Raw genomic sequence first — 17223 nt, forward strand, 5'->3', positions numbered from 1 at the left:
CCCCTCCTCGATCTCCTCCCCCAGCTCTTCTTCCCATTTCCCTTTTAGTTCATCTACCATAGTCTCCCCTTCGTCCCTCATTTCCCTATATATATCTGACACCTTACCATCCCCCACCCATGTCTTTGAGATCACTCTGTCCTGCACCTCTTGTGTCGGGAGCTGCGGGAATTCCCTCACCTGTTGCCTCGCAAAAGCCCTCAGTTGCATATACCTGAATGCATTCCCTTGGGGCAACCCATATTTCTCGGTCAGCGCTCCCAGACTCGCGAACTTCCCATCCACAAACAGATCTTTCAGTTGCGTTATTCCTGCTCTTTGCCACATTCCATATCCCCCATCCATTCCCCCCGGGGCAAACCTATGGTTGTTTCTTATCGGGGACCCCCCTAAGGCTCCAGTCTTTCCCCTATGCCGTCTCCACTGTCCCCAAATCTTCAGTGTAGCCACCACCACCGGGCTTGTGGTGTAGTTCCTCGGTGAGAACGGCAATGGGGCTGTCACCATAGCCTGTAGGCTAGTCCCCCTACAGGACGCCCCTCTCTAATCTCTTCCACGCCGCTCCCTCCTCCTCTCCCATCCACTTACTCACCATTGAAATATTAGTGGCCCAATAATACTCACTTAGGCTCGGTAGTGCCAGCCCCCCCCTATCCCTGCTACGCTGTAAGAATCCCTTCCTCACTCTCGGGGTCTTCCCGGCCCACACAAAACCCATGATGCTCTTTTCAATCCTTTTAAAAAAAGCCTTCGTGATCACCACCGGGAGGCACTGAATCACAAAGAGGAATCTCGGGAGGACCACCATCTTAACCGCCTGCACCCTCCCTGCCAGTGACAGGGATACCATATCCCATCTCTTGAAATTCTCCTCCATTTGTTCCACCAACCGCATTAAATTTAACCTATGCAATGTGCCCCAATTCTTGGCTATCTGGATCCCCAGGTAACGAAAGTCACTTGTTACCTTTCTCAACGGTAGGTCCTCTATTTCTCTACTCTGCTCCCCTGGATGCACCACAAACAACTCACTTTTCCCCATGTTCAATTTATACCCTGAAAAATCCCCAAACTCCCCAAGTATCCGCATTATTTCTGGCATCCCCTCCGCCGGGTCTGCCACGTATAGTAGCAAATCGTCCGCATACAAAGATACCCGGTGTTCTTCTCCTCCTCTAAGTACTCCCCTCCACATCTTGGAACACTTCAACGATATCACCAGGGGCTCAATCGCCAGTGCAAACAATAATGGGGACAGAAGGCCATCCCTGCCTTGTCCCTCTATGGAGCCGAAAATATGCAGATCCCGTCCATTCGTGACCACGCTCGCCATCGGGGCCCTATACAACAGCTGCACCCATCTAACATACCCCTCTCCAAAACCAAATCTCCTCACAACCTCCCACAGATAATCCCATTCCACTCTATCAAATGCTTTCTCGGCATCCATCGCCACTACTATCTCCGTTTCCCCCTCTGGTGGGGCCATCATCATTACCCCTAACAGCCTCCGTATATTCGTGTTCAGCTGTCTCCCCCTTCACAAACCCAGTTTGGTCCTCGTGGACCACCCCCGGGACACATTCCTCTATTCTCATTGCCATTACCTTGGCCAGGATCTTGGCATCTACATTTAGGAGGGAAATAGGTCTATAGGACCCCCATTGTAGCGGGTCCTTTTCCTTCTTTAAGAGAAGCGATATCGTTGCTTCAGACATAGTCGGGGGCAGTTGTCCCTTTCCTTTGCCTCATTAAAGGTCCTCGTCAATTACCGGGGCGAGCAAGTCCACATATTTTCTATAGAATTCGACTGGGAATCCATCCGGTCCCGGGGCCTTTCCCGCCTGCATGCTCCTAATTCCTTTCACCACTTCTTCTACCTCGATCTGTGCTCCCAGTCCCACCCTTTCCTGCTCTTCCACCTTGGGAAATTCCAGCTGATCCAAGAAGCCCATCCTCTCCCTCCCATCCGGGGCTTGAGCTTCATATAATTTTTTATAAAATGTCTTGAACACTCTATTCACTCTCTCCGCTCCCCGCTCCATCTCTCCTTCCTCATCCCTCACTCCCCCTATTTCCCTCGCTGCTCCCCTTTTCCTCAATTGGTGTGCCAGCAACCTGCTCGCCTTCTCCCCATATTCGTATTGTACACCCTGTGCCTTCCTCCAGTGTGCCTCTGCAGTGCCCGTAGTCAGCAAGTCAAATTCTACATGTAGCCTTTGCCTTTCCCTGTACAGTCCCTCCTCCCGGTGCTTCCGCATATTGTCTGTCCACCCTCAAAAGTTCTTGCAGCAACCGCTCCCGTTCCTTACTCTCCTGCTTCCTTTATGTGCCCTTATTGATATCAGCTCCCCTCTAACCACCGCCTTCAACGCCTCCCAGACCACTCCCACCTGGACCTCCCCATTATCATTGAGTTCCAAGTACTTTTCAATGCACCCCCTCACCCTTAGACACACACCCTCATCTGCCATTAGTCCCATGTCCATTCTCCAGGGTGGGCGCCCTCCTGTTTCCTCCCCTATCTCCAAGTCTACCCAGTGTGGAGCGTGATCCGAAATGGCTATAGCCGTATACTCCGTTCCCCTCACCTTCGGGATCAACGCCCCTTCCCAGCACAAAAAAGTCTATTCGCCGAGGTAGACTTTATGGACATAGGAGAAAAATGAGAACTCCTTACTCCTAGGTCTGCTAAATCTCCACGGGTCTACACCTCCCATCTGCTCCATAAAATCTTTAAGTACCTTGGCTGCTGCCGGCCTCCTTCCAGTCCTGGACTTCGACCTATCCAGCCCTGGTTCCAACACCGTATTAAAATCTCCCCCCATTATCAGCTTTCCCATCTCTAGGTCCGGAATGCGTCCTAGCATCCGCCTCATAAAATTGGCATCATCCCAGTTCGGGGCATATACGTTTACCAAAACCACCGTCTCCCCTGTAGTTTGCCACTCACCATCACGTATCTGCCCCCGTTATCCGCCACTATAGTCTTTGCCTCGAACATTACCCGCTTCCCACTAATATAGCCACCCCCCTGTTTTTCGCATCTAGCCCCGAATGGAACACCTGCCCCACCCATCCTTTGCGTAGCCTAACCTGGTCTATCAGTTTCAGGTGCGTTTCCTGTAATATAACCACATCTGCCTTAAGTTTCTTAAGGTGTGCGAGTACCCGTGCCCTCTTTATCGGCCCGTTCAGCCCTCTCACGTTCCACGTGATCAGCCGGGTTGGGGGGCTTCCTACCCCCCCCCCCACTTGTCGATTAGCCATCCCCTTTTTCCAGCTCCTCACCCGGTTCCCACGCAGCTGTATCTCCCCCAGGCGGTGCCCCCCCGCCCATCCCCTCCCATACCAGCTCCCCCCTCTCCCCAGCAGCAGCAACCCAGTAATTCCCCCCCTCCCACCCACCCCGCTAGATCCCCCGCTAGCGTAATTACTCCCCCCATGTTGCTCCCAGAAGTCAGCAAACTCTGGCCGACCTCGGCATCCCCCCGTGACCTCGGCTCGCACCGTGCGATGCCCCCTCCTTCCTGCTTCTCTATTCCCGCCATGATTATCATAGCGCGGGGAACCAAGCCCGCGCTTCTCCCTTGGCCCCGCCCCCAATGGCCAACGCCCCATCTCCTCCACCTCCCCTCCTCCCCCCATCATCACCTGTGGAAGAGAGAAAAGTTACCACATCGCAGGATTAGTACATAAAACTCCTCTTTCCCCCTTTTTAACCCCCCTCTCCGCCCCCCACATTCGCCCCACCACTTTGTTCAAACGTTCTTTTTAATAACCTGCTCATTACAGTTTTTCTTCCACAATAAAAGTCCACGCTTCATCCGCGTCTCAAAGTAGTGGTGCCTCCCTCGATATGTGACCCACAGTCTTGCCGGTTGCAGCATTCCAAATTTTATCTTCTTTTTATGAAGCACCGCCTTGGCCCGATTAAAGCTCGCCCTCCTTCTCGCCACCTCCGCACTCCAGTCTGATAAATGCGGATCACCGCGTTCTCCCATTTACTGCTCCGAGTTTTCTTTGCCCATCTAAGGACCATTTCTCTATCCTTGAAACGGAGGAATCTCACCACTTATGGCTCTGGGAATTTCTCCTGCTCTCGGTCCTCGCGCCATCACTCGGTATGCTCCCTCCACCTCCAACGGACCCGCCGGGGCCTCCGCTCCCATTAACGAGTGCAGCATCATGCTCACATATGCCCCGACGTCCGCTCCCTCAGCACCTTCAGGAAGACCAAGAATCCTCAGGTTGTTCCTCCTTGCGTTGTTCTCCAGTGCCTCCAACCTTTCCACACATCGTTTCTGATGTGCCTCATGCATCTCCGTCTTCACCACCAGGCCCTGTATGTCGTCCTCATTCTCGGCTGCCTTTGCCTTCACGACCCGAAGCTCCCGCTCCTGGGTCTTTTGTTCCTCCTTTAGTCCTTCGATCGCCTGTAGTACCGGGGCCAACAGCTCTTTCTTCATTTCCCTTTTTGAGCTCTTCCACACAGCATTTCAAGAACTCTTGTTGTTCAGGGCCCCATGTTAAACTGCCACCTTCCGACGCCATCTTGGTTTTTGCTTGCCTTCCTTGCCGCTGTTCTAAAGGATCCACTCCAATCCGGCCACTTTCTCCTCCTTTTTTCATCCGTATCCAGGGGGGATTCCCTTCTGGTTTACCGCACAGTGTTTTTAGCCATCAAAATTGCCGTTGGGGCTCCTATCAAGAGCCAAAAGTCCGTTTCACCGGAAGCTGCCGAAACGTGCGACTCAGCTGGTCAAAGCCGCACCCGGAAGTCCCTGACTTAGAGTTCTATCGCTGTTCCTTCACTGACATTGGGTGAAAATCCTGGAACTCCCTCCCATACAGCATTCTCAAATGTACCTACACCACATGAATTCCAGCGATTCAAGAAGGTAGCTCCCCACCAGCTTCTAGAAGACATTTAGGGATCGGCAATAAATGTTGGCCGAGCCACCGAAGCTTGCATCCCCTGAAAGAATTTTAAAAAAATTATTGTATTCTAATTCCCGAGATACAGCCGTTGCTTTCAAGGTTGATGTTTATTGTCCCTCCCTCATTGCAAGGACTGGTGGGTCTTTTTCTAGAACTGCTGTGGCCGTGAGGTGAAGGTGTTCTCACAATGTGTGTTTGGTGTTCTTTGTAGAAGTTTGCCATGCCTGAATAGTTTGCTAGGACATTTCGGAGGGTCGTTCCGAGTCGCCAGTGTTCATGTGGGACTGGAGTTGTCTATTGGCTTGTGATAGGTGTGGTCAGCTTGTCTCCTTCCCTGAAGCACCAAAGTGAACAAGCTGGATTTTCACCACAATCTGACAGCTTCACAGCATTTTACTGCTACCTTCATTAAACTGCATTCAAGTTCTGAAACGACCATTGAATACAAACTCACGTTCTCCTGATATTGCTGTTAAAATGGGTTGTATTCTTCTGCTGTATTGATCTCAAGAACTTGTTCCATTTACAGAGCGAATGGAAGCTCAATGAGTTGTTTCACCCTGAATAACCCAGCTCCACCGGGTTCCATTTCCTTCCGTGCTTATCAGACGGGAACAAGCTGCATGCCACTAGCTTACTCTCGTCTCAGCCTGCAGATTGTTTGTAGTCACAATCTTCTTGCTTTTACCTTTCTGTTTTGAACTTCGAACAAGTCCAGGCGGGTTTGGAGTCCCATCCCACAGAATAGAAGAACGACTTGTATTAGTTTACAATGTTTTTTACACCCTCGGGCTGTGGAGTCATTGTTGCAATGCAGGACACATGGGAGCAAAATAACACACTGCAAGCTGCCACAAACAGCACTGAGGTACATAAGCAGATAATCTGTTATTAGGTGTCAGGTGAGAGATAAATACAGGCCACGACACCAGGGATAGCTCCTCTGCTTTCTTTGAAATAGGCCCATGCAATTTTTACATCCATGGAACCATAGAATTCCTACTGTGTAGAAGGAGGCCATTTGGCCCATCGAGTCTGCACCGACTGTCTGAAAGTGCGCTCTACCCAGGCCCATTCCCCCACCCTACCCACACAACCTGCACATCTTTGGACACTAAGGGGCATTTAGCATAGCCAATCCACCTTACCATATCTTTGGACTGTGGGAGGAAGTAGAAACATCCGGAGGAAACCCATACAGACACGGGAAGAACGTGCAGACTCTACACAGACAGTGACCCAAGACTGGAATTGAACCCGGGTCCCTGACACTGTGAGGCAGCAGTGCTAACCGCTGTGGCACCCTTTAATGTCATTAAGAGACAACACCGCAGATAGTGCATTACTGCCTCATGGAGTGTCCAGCCTTGACCTTTGTGCTCAGGTCTGGAGTGGGATTTGAACTCTCAGCTTGTGTGATTCTGAATGTGTTACCACTGAGTCACGGCTGTAACCTCAGCATTCAGAGTCTGCACGGAAGGGAACAATCAAATATATAAATGGATCCCACGTACCGGCACCTCACGAGTAATGTCAGTTAGCAGGTTTGGGGTATTTAAGTAAAGCACAAGTTTTAAGCTTTTGACATTTTTAAACGCAGGCCGTCAACATTTGGGATGGGCGGTCAGTTTTTTCACATCAGAATCAACCAATCAGATAGGTCTTTAATAGCTGGAGCCGGGCGAAGGACGATGCCTTGGTATCGCACCACACCAACAATCAAAGCAGACACCAGAAAATAAAAGAAGCAAAAAAACTTCTATAATTGGAGATCAAGAAGGCAGAAGAGATGAATAAATACATTAAAAACATCACATTCAACCTCATAGCTATAGAACACTTTGGAAAGCCTTGAGATTGTGCAAGGCTCGATGCAAATTCAGGCTTATGTGAATAAGAGCGAAGACCAGACAATGTTAGGGAATAAGGGTAACACAAACGGTCAGGGAACAGATACAGTTATAGAACAGTAGTTTTCAAGTGACTGCGAAAAATATGTAAGGAGAACAATTAATAAAAGATAAAATTGCCTGTCCTGCAATGTGCAGAGCATATGACACAAAACCCTGGAGCTGGAGGCAGTCATTTGTAGTGAAGAGTCAGATACAATGGGGACAACTGAAACATGGCCAGATAATGAACAGCTAAATATTACAGGAAGTGACATATTTATAAGAGGATCGAAGGGGAAGAAGAGGGTTGTGGAATAGTCACACTAAGTAATGGCAACATAATGACAGCACAAAAAAACTAACATTAAGATAGAAACAGAATTGATTGAGATTAAGAGTAATAAGGGAGGTCAGGGGTCACGTAGGAATGTGAAGAGATCAGGACGCCATTTTAAAAAAGGCATCCCGATTTCCTCCTGCACTGAGGAGTTCGGCAAGCAGAAACACCCGACAAAATATGCTCGTCAGGGGATTCTCCTGATCCATCAGTCCAAAGACATGCAGGTAGGTGGATTGGCCATGCTAAATTGCCCTTAGTGACCAAAAAAGGTTAGGAGGGGTTATTGGGTTACGGGGACAGGGTGGAAGTGAGGGCTTAAGTGGGTCGGTGCAGACTTTATGGGCCGAATGGCCTTCTTCTGCACTGTATGTTCTATGATAGAAGATGGATCCGCTGCTAGATCCTGAGGATAGAAAATGCTCCTCCTGGTAGATCTTGAGTATAGATGATGGATCTCCAGGTAGATCCTGAGGATAGAATGTGGATTTCCTGGTAGATCCTGAGGATAGAAGATTGACCTGGTAAATCCTGAGGATAGAAGATTGACCTCCTGGTGCATCCTGAGGTTACAAGATGGACCTCCTAGTAGATCCTGAGGATAGAAGATGGATCTCCTGATAGATCCTGAGGATAGAATATGAATCTCCTTGTAGATTCTGAGGATAAAATGTGGACCTCCTGGTAGATCCTGAGGATAGAGGATGCATCTCCTGTAGATCCTGAGAATAGAAGATGGATCTCCTGGTAGATCCTGAGGATAGAAGATGGACCTCCTGCTAGATCCTGAAGATAGAAGAGGACCTCTTGGTAGATCCTGAATTCAGAAGATCCACATGGTTGTTGCTCCCCTCACCCACAGCTCCACTTTCTGTTCTAGGGTCCAGTTGCAGGAGACCTCCACCTTCTCTTTGATTGTCCACAAGCTGCCCCAGGCCTTCTTGAGGTAAGTGCTGACATGCACATGCCGCATTTGGTACAAACGTGTTCTACACCGGCATGCTTTCCCACTGGTAGCACGGACAATTGGGCAGTGGAGAATGCTTCCGGTTGGGCCTTCAGGTGCATCCCATTAACGGGATGCAACTTGGTTTCACACGAGCCTCTGGCACGGAATGGTGACCCACGGGAACACAGGTTGTCGACATCAGTTTGTGATGGCAGAAAACCCATTTTTCCGTTCCTGCTCATTGTTCCCCCACCCACCCTTAAACCCACCGTGGGGGTGACGGGGGCGGGGGGACTGGAAAATTCCACCTGGTGATCATCTATCATAAGCAACTGAGCAATGAACAAAGAAAATTACAGCACAGGAACAGGCCCCTTTGGCCCTCAAGCCTATGCTGATCATGATGCCCTAACTAAAAACAAAACCTTCTGCCCTTATTCGGTCCTTATTCCTCTATTTCCTCCTTATTCATGTATCCATCCAGATGCCCCTTAAATGTTTCTAACATGCCTGCTTCCACACACCCTCTGGCAGCGCGTTCCAGGCACCACCTTTTCTGTGTGAAAACTTGACCTCGCCCATCTCCCTTCAACTTTCCCCCTCCCACCTCGACTTTCCCCCTCTCACCTTGAACCCGTGCCCCCTTCCACTTTTGGAAAAAGCCTCTAACTATCCACCCTGTCTATGCCTCTCATAATTTTGTAGACCTCTATCAGGTCTCCCCTCAGCCTCCGTCTTTCCAGTGAAAACAATCCTTGTTTGTTCAAGTTTACTAAATAGTATTACAGCATTTTAGAACTGAGAGACTGGCATCTTTATCAGTAAAATGTGTCACATTTTTACTTCTGGAAAATCATTGCTGAGTTTCCACCTGGAATTATAAGTCATTACGTAAATGAAAGTCCGGATTAAATATTTGCCCTTGTTTTGTAAAGCAGTGGTCAACTGGAATTGTACTGAAGGTGAAGATTGTGCCCCTTTCTGCCTATTCTGCATATTTGCTGTCATGTGTAGTATGAGCCACTAGGCGGTGGTAAACTGATGTTCTCATTCTGGTTCCTTTACCCGTGCAATATTTCAGATTGTTCAATGGTTTGAGAAGCTCTAAAGGCAGTAGTGCGGGGGGGGGGGGGGGGGGGGGGGGGGGGGGATGATCTCATACAAGGCACAGATGGATAGGGAAGTGAGCGAGGAACATCGGTGGCTAGTGGACAAAATTTTGGCGGTGGATGGGAAGTATGCGGAGAAACCCACACCGGAGTTATGATCAGCAGGATGGAGCTTCAATTGAAGTTTGATTTGCTATCGACTAGAAAAGCATTATGTCAGTTAAGATGGGCTAGAGGGGCAGTGTATGAATATGGGGACAAGGCAGATGGAGGTTGGTAGGCCAATTTAGGCATCAAGTGGCCTCGAGGGAGATTATACAGGTCCGGGATCATAGAATTCCTACAGTGCAGAAGGAGGCCATTCGGCTCATTGACTATGCCAACCCTCCGAAACAGCACCCTACCTAGGACCACGCTCCCGCTCAATCCCCGTAACCCCATAACCCCACCTAACCTTTAGGTAACGAAGGGGCAATTTAACATGGCCAATCCACCTAACCTGCACATTTTTGGACTGTGGAAGGGAACCGGAGCACCCGGAGGAAACCCATGCAAACACGGGGAGGAAGTACAAACTCCACACACATAATCACCCAAGGCTGGAATTGAACCCGGGTCCCTGGCGCTGTGAGGCAGCAGTGCTAACCACTGTGCCACTGTTCCGCCCCATTGTGCCACTGTGCCGGGATGAAACAGGAGATTGGTGCCAGCTCCAGAATAGGTGAATAAGGTGTTTGAGAAATGTTATTGGAATTTGTATAGATCAGAGCCCCCAGGGGATGAGTGGGATATACAACGGTTTTTCGAGGAACTAAAATTTCCAATGCTAGATGAAGAAGATAAGGCCAGACAGGAGGGACCAATAGGGGTGGAGGCAGTACAGACTGTAACGGGAACATACCGGCGAGGAAGGCAGCAGGTTCGGATGGATACCCGGTGGACCTCTACAAGAGATTTATGGATAAGCTGGTTCCACTGCTGGTAATGGTATTTGAAGATGCAGTGAAAAGGGCAGCTCTCCCAGAGACAATGGGGCAAACTTGAATTTTACTATTGTTGAAGAAAGATAAAGATCTGATGGAGTGTGGGTCATATTGGCCGATATCATTATTAAACGTAGACGGTAAGGTATTGGCAAAGGTGGTCGCTCTTAGATTAGAGAAGTTCCTGCCGTGGATAGTGGTGGAAGACCAGCGGGATTCGTAAAGGGAAGCGGTTAGCTTTGAATGTACGACGCCTGTTAAACGTGGTTTTGACTCCGGCAATGGGGAAGGAGCATTTGATGCAGCGAAGGTGTTCGATAGTGTTGAATGCACGTATTTGTTTGCGGTATTAGAACAGCTTGAAATATATCCTAAATTCGCAGCATGGGTCAAGCATACGCATATCCGAGGGCGAGTGTACGGATTAACGAAATGTGCTCAGCATACTTTGGGTTACAGAGGGGAGCAAGACAGGGGTGCCCCATGTCCCTGCTACTATTTACTTTAGCGATAGAGCCCTTGGCCATTGTGCTGAGGATCTCAAATAAATGGAGGGGGAAATGAGGGGGTGGAACACAGGGTATCATTACACGCCGATGATTCACTTTTATGTACATCTGACCAATGCTTACGATTGGAGACATTATGCGGCTACTAAAAAGGTTTGGAGCCTTCTCAGGCTACAAGTTAAATTTTGGAAAAAGCAAGTTCTTTTCAATCTCAACACAGAAGGAAGGACAAAGCATGGTAGAGATGCTGTTTCGGGCATAAACCAACGACTTTAGGTACTTGGGGGGCACAAGTGGCTCGAGACTGGGCTCAGACCCGTAAATTTAACTTTTCAAGCCGAACAGCAAGGGTTAAGGAAGACTGACAATGATGGGAGGGTCTGCCCCTGTCGCCTGTGGGCCGAGTGCAAGTGGCAAAAATAAATGTCCTACCAATGTCTCCAGGTTTTTTTTATCCAAAGCGTTTTTTGTGGTGGTGGAACGATTGATCTCTTTGTTTATGTGGGCTGGGAAGGTCCCTAGGATTCGTAAATGGGGCAGCCGAGCCTTACCGAATCTAATTCACTATCACTGGGCGGTGAATGCTGAGAAGGTTCGGTGCTGGGGTAGAGAACCAGATAAAGGGTGTAAATGGAGTAAATGGGCAAATAAGGGGTCAAGGCTATGGGCGCTAGCTACAGCACCTCTCCCGTTGGCACCACAGAACAACTCAAAGAGCCCAGTTGCAGTGTCAATACTGAAGATATAGAAGCAGTTTCGCAAACATTTTAAGTTGGGGGCAGGGTTGAAACTATTGCCAGTCCAAGAAAACCATCTGTTTGAACCGGCAAAAATAGACGTTTGGTTCCAAACTGGGAGGAAAAAGGTGTGACACCTTGAAAGACTTGTTTCTGGAAGGTCGTTTTGTGACATTTGAAGAATTGAGGGAGAAATTCGATCTCCTGAGGAGGGACGCCTTTCGACATTCACAGATACGGGCTTTCGTAAAGGATGTCTTCCCTTTGTTCCCAGTGTTACCCCGTTCTTCTTTGCTGGAAGAGGTGTTGATGGTGTTGGAGATAGAGGGGGAGTTACCTCAGCTATTTATGGGAAAATTATGGAAGCAGGATCCGAATGCCTGGATGGGGTGAAGGCCAAATGGGAGGAGGAATTGGGGGAGACGTTGGAGGAAGGGCTGTGGTGTGAAATTTTACAGGGTAAATGCATCAACTTCATGCGCGAGGGTGGCGCTAATTGAAGGTGGTTCACAGAACACATTTGACGAAGTTGAGAATGAGTAGCCTGTTCGAAGGGGTTGAGGACATTTGTGAAAGGTGCAGGAGGGGGCCGGCCAATCATGTACACATGTTTTGGTCGTGCCTAAAACTGAGGAAGTTCTGGGGCACCTTCTTTGGCACCATGTCAACAGTGTTACAGTTAGACCTAGAACCCAGCCCCCTGGGGGCCATATTCGGGATGTCGGGCTTGCCAGAGCTCCAGACAAGGCTAGGGGCAGATCTCTTAGCCTTTGCCTCGCTGGTGACGAGGAAGCGGATCCCATTGGGTTGGAGGTCAGTTTCTCCACCGTGTGTCCCAATATGGCTGGGAGACATAATGGAGTTTCTAAGCCTACGAAGGTTTAATTTAGCTGAAGAGGGAATGAGGATGGGTTTCGTAAGAGATGGTGTCTGTTCATATCTCGCTTTACGGAATTAGCCTCAGTCAGCAGCTAAAAGGGGAGGGGATAGTTAGTTAGTTGATGAATTGTTTTGGGGTTGAGGGAGGGATTGTTAAATGTTAGATGTTAAATGTGTCATATAAATTATGTTTAAAAATTTGAAAAGCTAATAAAAATATGTATTTAAAAATCTATATTTCAGATTGCTGAGAGGGGAGTGGGTCGGCAATGTCAGTTACATGCTTCTATTAGCATTTCTCCAAATTAACTGCTGGGAATCGAGAACAGCACGAATTAATGCTGATCCGTATTTTCAATCAAATTGATTACATTCTTTGTTAATTTTCTTGAATAAGCATCAAGCTTTGTGTAGTCGTGACTATTTAATAAAAAGAGCTCGGCTCCTTTGACTTAAGCTTAGTAAAGTATGACTGATCTGTTCTCTCAGCACCATTAGAACATTACTTAATGGACGTGTGGAGAATTGTGATTTAGATCTGCTTGTCTTTGTTTTTGTATTACAGATATGGTGGAAGCAACGTTTTACCTCTGCACCTATGAGTTCATCCTTAAAGGCGTAATTTCCCCTTGGTGTGACCTTTTGGAAGAGGAAGATGTGGAGGTAAAAACAGGAAGTAAAACTCATCAATATCTCCCTCTGAATGCCAGTTCCAGAGGCGCCCTTCAAAATTTATATTTGGAAAAAATTAATTATTATTTAAGCAGCAGGCTCCCGATCTATCAGTGACTGGAGGCAATAAAAACAGGAAACGCGAAAAATAAACTCAGCAGGTCTCGGCAGCATCGGTGGAGAGATAAACCGAGTTAACGTTTTGAGTCCGTATAACTTCGTCAGAGCTCTGACAAAGAGTCAGACGGACTCGAAACGTGGACTCATTCTCTCTCCACAGATGCTGCCAGGCCTGTTGAGTTGTTCCAGCATTTTCTGTTTTTATTTTGGATTTCCAGCATCCGCAGTCTTTTGCTTTTATTTTAGTGAATGAAGGCACTTTGTCTACTTAACCCACAAGGTGGAAATGGGCAGCAGTATTCAGACCCATTTCGTATTATTTTGGAAGTACACTCGAGGCTGAAGCAGGTAGACTGGGCACCAAAAGAAAATGTGACATATTTGGGGTGATTCTCCGAGCCCCGTGCCGGGCCGGAGAATTGGAGCAACAGCGCCAGGAAGCCCCGACGCCGGCGCACGATTCTCCGAGGTGCAGAGAATCGACGCCATTTGCACCGGCACGTTTGCCGCGGCACCGGCTGCTGGAATTGGCGGGGCCGCCGTTTCTCCGGCCCGGATGGGCCGAGCGGTTGCACCGACACGACAGAGTCCCACCTGGTCACTGCCGGCAGGAACTCTGTGGGAACGCTTTGGGGGGGGGGGGCTCACCCTCACCGGGGGGGCCTCCGATGGTGTCTGGCCCCCGATCAGTGTCGGCGGGCCTCCTTTCCTCCGCTGGCAATGTTATAGCCCTGCGCCATTGTTGTGTGGGGCGGCCTGGGGGAGGACGGCCACTGCACATGTGCTAGTTGGCGCCTGTCCAACTGTGCATGCGCGGGACCCAAGGCGTCTTTTGCGCGGCGCCGGGTCTCCAACGCCGCGCTGAGGCCCCGCCCCCACAAATCGCACCATGCCCCTGCCAGCCCCATCGAGACCCCAGAATGGGGGTCTGGAAACGGGCACCGACGTCGTAGTAAAACACTCCGGTTTTTACTCCGGCGTCGGCACTTAGACTCCCGTATTGAGAGTCTTTTTGGAGGAAAGGTTAAAATTACAAATGAGAAGTTGTTTTTTCCTTAATTTCTGTATCCGTAAGGAAAGAAAGAGCATCTTTCATCACTGTCCAGAAGTGTTTCCCAACCAACGAAGTGCCTTTGAAGTGTGGTCCCAGTTGCAAAGTGGGAAATGTGGCATTCAATTTGCACACAGCAAGATCCCAAAAGTAGCAATGTGATAATGGCCAGATAATTGTTTTGTTTAGTAATGTTTATTGAGGGATAAATATTGGCCAGGATATTGGGGATACCTCTCCTGCTCTTCTTCAAAATAGTGCCACATGATCTTTACTGACTTTCTCAATATTGAATACCGTCCCTGCTGCATTATTTTAGCCTTCGGAACATACAGTTATTACAGAGAGAACAGCACATTTGGTTTCTGCTGTCTGATTTACGGTTATTCTGGAACAGTGCTGCAGACCAAACCAACAGCCTGATCAGAAATCATATGCTTGTCAGCTAAAGAAAGAATTCCCTAGGTCTCAATCCCTTCAGAGTGACATTCTGAAATGCACTTGCTGAATCTTTGTGGGTACATTTTTTACATTTCGTTCTTGGGGTGTGAGCAATGTTGGCATGGCCACATTTTTTGACAACATCTAGTTACTCTTGAGAAGGTGGTGACAGGCCTTCCTGAACCACGTAGGGAAGGTCATGGGTCACTGACATAAGTAAACCATGGATGAGTTTCTGGCTGTCTTCACCCACCTCTTTTGCTAATTTTTCTTTCCTCCCCTCCTGAAGGCAGTGTTCTAGCCATTATTCATTTCTGTGCCTTGTACAATGAGGGTCATCAATAATGAGGAGAGGTGGTGGTGTAATGGTATTGTCACTGGACTAGTACACTAGAGACCCAGGGCAATGTTCCAGGGACCGGCATTCAAATCCCACCACGGCAGATGGTGAAATTTGAATTCATTAAAACAAATCTGGATTTAACAGTCTAATGATGACCATTGAACCATTGTCAATTGTCGTAAACACCCATCTGATTTGTTAATGCCCTTAGGAAAGGAAATCTGCTGTCCTTACCTGGTGTGGCCTACACGTGACTCCAGACCCACAGCAATGTGGTCTTAAATGCCCTCAGTTCAAGGGCAATAGATTCTGGCCCAGTAAGAAGTCTTACAACACCAGGTTAAAGTCCAACAGGTTTGTTTCAAACACTAGCTTTCGGAGCACTGCTCCTTCCTCAGGTGAAGGAGCAGTGCTCTGAAACAAACCTGTTGGACTTTAACCTGGTGTTGTAAGACTTCTTACTGTGCTCACCCCAGTCCAACGCCGGCATCTTCACATCACAGATTCTGGCGTAGGCAGCGACACCCATATCCCAGGAATGAGGGTCAGCAACGATGAGGGTCAGCAGACAGAAAGAATACAGCTAAACCTTAATTCACACCACATCCAGCAGCAGCACCTCCAGCAAGGATCATTGAAATGACCTTAACTCCAGACAAGGATAATTGGAATGACCACAGCTCCAGCAGGAAACAAAGCAGACTTTGGCTGGACCCAGTGAATCGTTTAATACAAGGTTTAACACTAGTACAATATACCAAACAGCACAACTGCAAGATTAAGGATGACTTATACACCATGTTTTACAGTTTAAGATTGTCACGCGGGTACTTCCCCTCTCACCGGGAAGAAGGTGTGTGTACAGAGTCACTGCACACTGCAAAAGGGCAATGAGATGACATGGTAGGAAATGTTTGTTTGGTTACAGCATGACATTTGCAGGCTCTAATTGCAAGGCCCGTTCGTTTGCATTTAATTCTTTACTCAATATGGATTAGGTAGCACCAAACAATGTTTTCACTGTGAAGTACAGTTTTTAAAAAAAGTAACTCTTTCAATTAACTATTCCAATAATCTATTTGTCTCTCAGGTGTTGGAATATTTAGGTGATCTGAAGCAATACTGGAAGAGAAGCTATGGATACAAAATTAATGGCCTCTCCAGCTACAGGCTATTTCAAGATCTATTCCAGTACATGGACCAGACCATTGAGGAGAGTGAGAGGTAAAGATCAGAATCTCTGAAGCGCGCCTCAATAATGTATTCAGTGTCAGTGCATCAGCCTCATCAGAATCCCTCGGTACTTGTGCACATTTATCACAGTGAATGAACATGGCTCTGTCGCTTACAGCTTCTTTATATTCTGATTAATTTGTTTCTGTTCAGCTTTTGGAAAAATATTTTGTGGAATGTGGGTTCCACTGGCTCGGCCAGCATTGATTGCCCTTGAGAAGGTGATGGTGTGCGCCATCTTAAACTGCTGCAGTTCATGTGGCATAGGCGCAATGCTGCTAGGAAGGAACTCCTGGAATACACTTAATCCCAGAGTTGACTGGAGCACTGGATCTTGCCCTGATTAATCTGGATTAAAATGCAATGGTTAATCTATGTGGAAAGGTCTAAATGATACTTCTGTCTCCATTATCCTAGCCCATTTACTTCAAACCAGTAAATTTCGATCTGAACTATGTGACTACCCTTTCCAGTACCAGCCTCCCCGAACAGGTGCCAGAATGTGGCGACTAGGGGCTTTTCACAGTAACTTCATTTGAAGCCTACTTGCGACAATAAGCGATTTTCATTTCAGTGAGCTTTGGTCCATTCCAAAGTAAATCTAGGTGAGAAGCCCTGAAGTAGGTAGCCTCATCCCATTTTGGTTCAACATCACATGGACTATAGACTAGTCGATAGAGCACTCAAGGAGCCCATTGGACAGATGATGGTTTTCAGCAAGGCCCAACCAAGCACTGCATTCTCTGGTCTCGGAGTGAAAACTGCTGTATAAACACGCATCTTTTGGAAGGCAGAGAAAAAGATGGAGGCCAGGCAGAATTAAAGTGTTCTCACTCAATTCGCTGCCTTGACTAATCAGGGGTAACCTGCCTGGTTTGAATTTAAACAAAGCTTGGCTGTTAACTGTCAGTCATCAGTTAACTGATGTAATCTGAATAACAATGCACTATAAATTGTTGTTCACTTTACATTTGGTGTTTTTGCAAATTGTCCTGATGAGTGCAAGATGCAAAGCTTTGACAACCTG

At 48.0% G+C, this 17223-nt stretch overlaps 1 protein-coding gene across 5 annotated transcripts in view; it reads left to right on the plus strand.

Annotated features, from left to right (window-relative positions):
• minpp1b (multiple inositol-polyphosphate phosphatase 1b) overlaps positions 1–17223 on the plus strand; it is a 189798-nt gene that overhangs the window by 27673 nt on the left and 144902 nt on the right. For all 5 annotated transcript variants that reach the window (XM_072478954.1, XM_072478952.1, XM_072478953.1 and 2 more), the window contains exons 2-3: positions 12902–12999; positions 16054–16187. In XM_072478954.1, the coding sequence (XP_072335055.1) occupies positions 12902–12999; positions 16054–16187 (232 nt within the window). The remainder of the gene's footprint in view (positions 1–12901; positions 13000–16053; positions 16188–17223) is intronic.

Source organism: Scyliorhinus torazame, chromosome 16 (assembly GCF_047496885.1).
Source record: "Scyliorhinus torazame isolate Kashiwa2021f chromosome 16, sScyTor2.1, whole genome shotgun sequence".
In the NCBI taxonomy this organism is placed as follows: domain Eukaryota; kingdom Metazoa; phylum Chordata; class Chondrichthyes; order Carcharhiniformes; family Scyliorhinidae; genus Scyliorhinus; species Scyliorhinus torazame.